A 7,832-nucleotide genomic window follows, 5' to 3' on the forward strand; every position below is an offset into this window, starting at 1 on the left:
CTGCAGCATTTTGCTTCACCATACCAGGCTGTGACGTGTTGAAATAAATATTTCACCTAGTAATCACTCTACCCATTTTACAGATGTAAGCAACTGAACCAGGCAGATAAGACGAGTCTGAGTCATGACCAAAGCTAAGATATGGATTAGAATGAATGGAAGCTAATTGGTTATATATTAATCCAAAGGTACAGGCATGGTTTGCTCCATATTTATGTATTTTTTTTTTTAACTGTTCCCTAGCTTTTGGTCCTCAGATTACTGCATTTGGTTTACAAGCATGCATAATAAAAGAGATATTGTTTTACTACTGCACAAGATTGTGCACTCCATATTGAGGGATATAAAAAGCCTTAAATTTTGCAATTTGTGTGCAACACCAAAGACTGTCTCAGAAATAACACTACTGTTATACTATGGATGACCAAACTCAAGGTCTTCAGACAGCAAGGGCTGGTACTTTCCGCATACAGCTGAATTGTTTCTGTGTTGAAATAGGGCCCAAGCTCTGTGGATCTTTATTGTTATTAAGTCTGTTAGCATCATGGTTTAAAGTAATTGGTGCAACTCACTGTAAATAACAACATGCTCTAGGCCAAGAAAAAAAATACATGGGATGTTAATTATACTGTAGAAAGCACATCAGCTTTTTATAAGGATAAAATCAAGATGAAATGAGACAGTCATCAAGGTTTATATGAAAATAATCTTATAAGCATTGACAACACACCTGGTGTAAAGAGCTAGTAAAATATTTCTTGATTTTATGATTAAGGAACCATTTACATTTGTCATTAATGAAATAAGTACGTGCCTAGATACACAGAATATCACATGCTGCTGTCTCACGACACCACTGTCACATCAAACACTGGTCCAGTATTCTCATCTCCAGGGAGAACTGGTGACAAAGGAAACAGCACACCCATTTTAAGTTAACAGAGCAACTAGCAGCAACAGCCCTGGGCATTTCTTACCTTACCCTCTAACTGCAGGAAACAGCTGCACTATGAAAAGAGTAAGAAGCTGGAATGAAGACTGCATACCATTAAACTAATATGTAATGTATATGCTCATAGGAAAGATTTGAACATTAGCCTGTTAGCATTTACAAAGAAGTCTTCCAAGGAGATTTTATACTTTGACACGTTTATTTTAGTTGGATGAACAGAACCCATGAACAAGCTGAAACAAGTATTCCTTCAGCTTCACATTTGCCTCCCTGAAGACTTCAATAACCAAATGTTTAGAGATATCAGAAGTATGTGGACATTCGCATGAAGCAGTAGTTCAATAGTTATTTTTTGTTCCATGCTTCCCTTTCAAGCCGTTCACGGATTACTTCTTTAAGGTATGGTTCAAGATAATGCTTATCCTGAAAAAGAAGAGAGTATTTAAGATTAATTAACTTCACCTCAAAAGGGAGGTCCAGAAACAACTCAAACCATCCTACGGATTACTTCTCTCTCTTTCTTCCTCAGATTTGGCTACAAACTAATCTACAGAGGGGGAAAAGAAAAAAAGAACTACACTACTCACTCTGAAAGGGTAAGATTGGCATCTACCAAGTCTGCAATGACAAACTCTAATGCAACCACTGCTAATTCTTAATGCTTCCCCAACATTAACAAGTCAAACGATGCCTTCAGCTATAACTTCCTATTTTTTGACAAATATCCAAGCGTGCATAATCCACTTTAAATTTTCCTCGCACTGCAGAAGCTTATTTTGAACTTAGCTTCTAAACAGCACTGCAAATTCAAACATAACCCCTTGTCTGTGTATAACTGCCAATCAATTGCTGCTCAAGCAACTTATGCAGTCGATACCAAAATATGACCAAGAACACCTCAAGAAACAACCTCCGCTTCTATCGAGAAATTAATGCTCTTATATTATTTTCCAGTCCAAAGTTTAGTGAAAAATTCCTGCCAGGGGATTTGGAGAAAGTTGAAACAAGCAGTAATGCAAAGTCTGAATTATTCCACTACAAAGAAACATGTTAATTAAAAATAAAAAGGAAGGTGCAGCTTGATTTGGTTTTCAAATTACAGTAAGACATTTATTTTAATACAAGGCTTTCCTTTAAATTATTGACATTTTCATAAATAAAAACTTTGGCTCAAGATTTTGTACAAAACTCATTCAAAAGAATTTCCAAGCCAGTTAGAGCATACTTCCTTACCTGACAGCTTAGAATATTTCATCTGAATATAGAAGTGCTATAGTTTTGAGATGTAGTTGAAGCCTTTGTCATCTTGAGCAAAAAGATTTAATTTCCAATGTTAAAATACAGATTTTTAAACAGCATTTCAAAGCTGTGTTTTTCAGAGGTATAGCATGAGATGCACACTCATTATAAATAACATGTAAACATGCATCTCTTCAAGAGACTGAACATCCCAATGACACTACAATGATCAGTCTTAAAGACCTCCACCTTGAGGCTACTCCATACACATACCTCTTCATATTTCACCCACTGGTCTTTCGGAAGGATCTGATGTTTCAGGCTTAAGTCGAGTGCTCGCTTTATGCGAAACATTCTTTCGTTGTAAAGATCCTCTGGAAGTCTCTTCAGTGCTTCCTTTACATCATCATCTTCATAAAACGTATCATCTCGCATTAATCCTGCACCAACGATATTTTACATTATCACTGAGTTGATGTTCCTAAGTAAGATTTAGGACCAACACAGGTGTTTTGGCATAACTTGGACATAACACTTAAAACGCAAAATTTTGAGGAAAAAAAACCAAAACAATCCAGGCAAAGAGAACCACTAACTGCTCACAGAGAACAAATTGTGAATGCTGACATTCACGTACTCTATTTAATTGCTCTTGCTCCTTTTCTTAAGAAGGAATATGGAAAATCGATATTTGATTTAATGTATTTCATAATGTTTTGCATAATCTATGCAGAACAGTAACTATTCAGGATCTGATGGGTGGACTTTTGTTCACTTTATTTCATATCCTTGATTTCAGATGACTGTCTAGGCAAAGAGTTTAACAGCTGATTCTGTTGTGGCCAGTCATCTGCAGATGTGACTATTTCAGTACCTAAGAATTATTGTCTAAGCTCCAGTGAGGATAATGCCTTGATCTCCATCAGCTACAACAAGCAAAGGGAACATGAACCTACTGATTTTTTTTTGTGCCTGAGTTTCCACTTCTTCCCTCCATCAGAACGTAGTTCAGGGAGGTGTAACTAGCCTTCTGACAGCATAAGGAGATCCCCACACTGTTTTTGGAGTGAAGAATTTCTGAAATTTAACCAATCCTGCTTGAAATTTCAGTATTAGTAACAAAGCACAAAATGTTACTTCTGTAACATTTTAAAATTAGTATAGATTACAAGTGCAGACCTACTGCCTTGAGGTTAAAGGTTTTGCTCTCACGTGACCAAGTTGGCAGAAGTCTCCCAGTAAAAAACAAATTTCCTTTGAGCCATATATTCTTGAAAATATAAGGTGTGGTTTTACAGTTTCTGTTTAAAGGCACAAGAAGCACAGCTGCTAATTTAGCCACTAGATTTCAGTCACATTCATAGAAAATAGAACAAATGTATAAATGCCATCAAGAATTTCAGTGGATAGCACTTCACCTCTAGAAGTGAGTGACCAAAGAATAAACTTTAGTCCTTCATTTTTCTTTTTTCTTTCTAGCTTTCCTGGGGCAGGCAAGTAAGCTTCTTTAAATCATGCCCTGAAGCTGCAGCCAGTACTAGTAACAGTCTCTGAATATTCAAATTATCTTGTCATTCAACAACAGTTCTGCAATCTATATTGTTGAAACAAACTTGGTAATAACAAGGGATGAATTAATAACAATACCATCAAGGCAAAGCCCTTTACTTAAGGAAACACTATTTTTACAGCCACTTTCCCATTATACAGGCCAGAGACACAGCAGCTCAAGTTACAGTGATACAAAGTGCAAAAATAGCTAAATCCTTTTATACAGGTTGGATACTTTGCACAAGTAACCCAGACAGACCAACTGCTATTAGCAGCAATCTCTCCAGTTGGAATGCAGCCCTTGGGAAGGTAACAAGATTAGCAGGTACTAACCCATGCAATTAACTTCGTGGGGAAAAAAAATAAAGAATCAAGCTTTCAGGACTGCTTTCTGAAAGTTTTTTTCAACGGCTCCAACTTAAGCTTGGTTGTTACGAGTTATTTCACTGAAAAGGGGAGCAAACACAGAAACAACAGAAAAGAAGTCACTGCCTCATTACTAGGTAGCAGTCACGGTGACTGAAGTTGTTGATAACTTTCTTCTTGAAAGAAAAGTAGTAGCTAACATTGATAAAAAGACATGCAACAAATTGCATGTCCATACACCAGTTGTGAATTATAACTAGATGGAGAACTGTTAACCTTGCAAAGTTTCTAAGGCTTAATGAAACACTCACCGAGCTTGTTGAATCCAGCCGCGTTGTAGTACCACTTGCGGATTCTGTCGATCAGACGGCCACCTCCTGAAACTGAAAGCGACTGCCATCAGTCGGGGAACACGATAAAATGCAACCTTACACACTGCTATGACACTATGCAAGTATTTGTTGACCTCGTTCACATACCGTAATGCAACACCACATCAGGTTTGGACTTGAGCATGTTTTCCAGTACTTTTACATGGATCCTGAGCATACAGAACAAGTGCTTGTTCCATATGATATTCTCACCTTTTTTTCACTCTATTTAGAGTGCTTTAAGACTTGGAACACTGCTAACAATTCATCCCCAAACACATCAGCAACAGCTTTAAGCTCCATAACTTTCTTGAGCTAACACCGTAGTGTTTACCGCCCTGTTTCTCAAAGCCTGTACCTAAGTTTCACAGCTCTCATTACGGGTTAATGCGATTTCAAGACCAGCATATTATGTTGTTAACCTTCTGCTCCCCTCGCCCATTACTTAAATACTATTCCAGACCTGCTTTTCCAAACAGCTGCCAAAGTCAGCGGGAAGGTCAACACCGAAACCTCAGAAGAATCGTTGGCTTTAAGAACTAAAGGATGCAATGTGCAGGATACTGATCTAGCAGGATACCGATCTTTTCCTAGCTGTGATTTTGGATATCAAAGGTGGGTTGGTTGGTTGTGTTTTAAGCGTGGTTAAATGCTGTTTGGTACCAAATTAATATAACTCGGCAAGGGTCTGGAAAGGTGAAAACAGCACAGTTCAGGCAACGTGGTGAACACAAGGATGTATTTCATGGCTTTAAGTGGGCTGCCTTATGCAGCTAATACAGAAAGACAGTGTTATGTGTAATAGCAGCACACTATCAGCATGTCGCCTGGTCAGACTTCGACCTTCACATTTTAGCTGAGAAGCAACCACACCAAACGAACCGAGCCCGAAGCCGCTACTTATCACAGAACAGTTTGGGTTGAAATGAACCTTAAAGCTTAAAGCCCACCCAGTCCCAGCCCCCTGCCATGGGCAGGGACACCTCCCCCCAGCCCAGGCTGCCCCAAACCCCGTCCAGCCTGGCCATGAGCCTCTCCCGTGACGGGACACCCGCACCCTCCCCGGGCAGCCCCTGGGAGCGCCTCAGCGCAGCCCCTGCCCAGCCGCCCCCCCCGCTCACCGGTCGCCCTGGCCGCCATGTTGACCTCGGCGCGGCGCGCTGCCTGCTGGGGGGCGCAAAGGGCGCATGCGCGGCGGGGCGGGCTCGATCCGGGCACGGCCGTGAGGGGAGGAGCGGGGCGGGGGCCGGGGGCAGCGTCTCGCCGGTTGTTCCTGAAGAAAGGTCCCGCTGCGCTCCTAAAGACAAAAATAAAAATAAAATAAAGAAAATAAAGTTGTTTTATAACAGAAATCTTGTCACGCTAGACAATTTGAGGTGGCTGAGCGCGACGCGCAGGCTCGCAGCAGCACTGAGGGCGCCCTTCAGGCAGCCGCTGCCCGCAGCAGGAGCAGCGCTGTCGGAAATTTCTGTCAGCGTGCAGCCAAAAAGTATTTGATATAACTCCGAAAAGCCTTTTCTCCCCCCTCTTCTCTTCTCTTTTAGCACTTCCCTCGGTTGTCTTTCTTCACGGTGTTTCTGGGAAGCTATTTTGGCATAAGCTCACACAGTTAACATTTCAAGGAACCCCTTTAGCTGTGGCAGCGGTGTTCTTTTTTACATCTAAATTAAAAGCTCAAAGTTTAAGATATCCCAAGTTTCATATGTATTCTGTAATGAGTAATGGTTTATCACACACTAATAGTGCTAAGGGCAGCCAAGTAAATGCAAAACCAAGCTAATTTAGTGTTATGAACACACACATTTCCTGTAATCATTACTCTTACTAGATTGTTTGAAGACTATATTTTATTAGCATTTAATATTTAAAATCTGATCTTAAGTTAGATTTAGATCCTTGGGTTTGAAAGGAAGGAGTGAGGAAGGGTTCAGCCAGCCCATTTTCAGCCACCACTTCAGCTGGTATTTGTGCACCTCCAGCAGGAGCAGGCAACGCGACAGAGGACTCAGTGATCGCTGTGGTGATCAGAACAGGAACAGGAGAGCATCGTGACAGACACTCAACACAGCTTTTTCCTGCAGTTGAAATGAAGATACTCTAGTAAATCAACCCATATACTGCTTATCCTGATGCTATTCCTTACCTTGGGTGGTGTTGCAATTCAAATTTTAATTTTTATTCTGGGTAAAAGTCCCAGATTGTGATGCCGAGAACTCACTGTTCTTCTCGTTCTTTAAACTGCCCTTTAACGTTACTGTATTCCCCCCTGATTAGGGGAATTTAACCTTTTGCATTTTATTCTGCTATCTGCAGTCAGAATCTTCAGGCTTTTACTCCGGTGGCCCAAATGGGTATTTTAAGTTCCAACACTAACCTTAAAAAAACGACGACAGTTTAATGAAATAAAAAGCTTAAATACAAAAGACAACATCTGGATTTCAATTTCTTGACCTATTTTAACTGAAAGAATAGTTTGTTTACAAGTTTCTATTAGTTTGCATTTGTGCAAAGTTAGTTTCTTCACTTTGCTCAAATACACTGTGAAACATTTCGTAACTCTGTATTAACGTGGTTTATTCACTGATAATATTAACTACTTTTAATACTCCCACAATTTCTATTTTACTTCAGTTATAACTGAGCAAGATAACTATCAATTAGGTACACATTATAGCTTTTTTTTTTTTTTTTTGCACAGTTGGTTACTTCTATACTAAAGCCATACAAATCACATCAGGGTGGAGTAAAACTGCTTCTGGCTCTCAACAGTGCTTAAGCAAAAGTGACTTAAAACTAGACGTGTCCCTGAAATCTAGAAGGCTAGGAGTTTTTCTTCTTATAATTTGCCTAGATTCAATTTGCTGATTTTCTCTTACGTTTCAAGCCTAATTTCACTGTACAGCTTTTAGGATACTAACTTCAGCAGCCAGCTTTACAAGGAAACACCTGGGTAACCTGTTGAAAAGCGCCTTCTTTTATATGGGCTTCACATGTCATACTGTACTTCTCTTTACTGTTTAAAAGAACAAATAACATTACTAGCTCTTAAGATGACTGGGGAAAAAATAAAGTGATTAACCATTTTTTCCATCTCCCAAGCTTCTGAAATTATTGAAAGAAAAGAAAAATCACCTTGATTTACTTTTGTTAGCATGCTCAGTATGAATTTTAATTCATACTGAATTAAAAGTTAGCAATTAATTACAAGGATCACATCAAGAAAAATGAACATATACTTACCTAATCCTTTTAATTCACCACAAAGTTACCATATGCTTTTACATCCTACAAGTGTTTCATAAATAATGATGACTTAAACAAATAATTAAAAAAGTTTGAGACCATAAAAGGGA

At 39.3% G+C, this 7,832-nt stretch overlaps 1 protein-coding gene across 1 annotated transcript; it reads right to left on the reverse strand.

Moving 5' to 3' along the window:
- Nucleotides 1-738: 738 nt before the first annotated feature.
- On the reverse strand, nucleotides 739-5,660 carry LOC116485898 (cytochrome b-c1 complex subunit 7). Its single transcript, XM_032181676.1, has 4 exons — nucleotides 5,601-5,660; nucleotides 4,420-4,491; nucleotides 2,465-2,631; nucleotides 739-1,375 (listed from the first exon to the last, which is right to left on the reverse strand). Exons 1-4 carry the CDS (start codon nucleotides 5,617-5,619, stop codon nucleotides 1,298-1,300), a joined length of 336 nt encoding a protein of 111 aa, XP_032037567.1. The 5' UTR covers nucleotides 5,620-5,660; the 3' UTR covers nucleotides 739-1,297.
- Between the last annotated feature and the right edge of the window lie 2,172 nt (nucleotides 5,661-7,832).

Source organism: Aythya fuligula, chromosome 2 (assembly GCF_009819795.1).
Source record: "Aythya fuligula isolate bAytFul2 chromosome 2, bAytFul2.pri, whole genome shotgun sequence".
Taxonomy (NCBI): domain Eukaryota; kingdom Metazoa; phylum Chordata; class Aves; order Anseriformes; family Anatidae; genus Aythya; species Aythya fuligula.

What these genes read in the sequence shown, in the direction of transcription:
- LOC116485898 (XM_032181676.1), bottom strand. An exon ending in GGCTGGATTCAACAAGCTCG is followed by an intron (nt 2,632 to 4,419) that starts GTGAGTGTTTCA and finishes TCGTTGGTGCAG; the next exon opens with GATTAATGCGAGATGATACG. An exon ending in AGTGGGTGAAATATGAAGAG is followed by an intron (nt 1,376 to 2,464) that starts GTATGTGTATGG and finishes CTTCTTTTTCAG; the next exon opens with GATAAGCATTATCTTGAACC.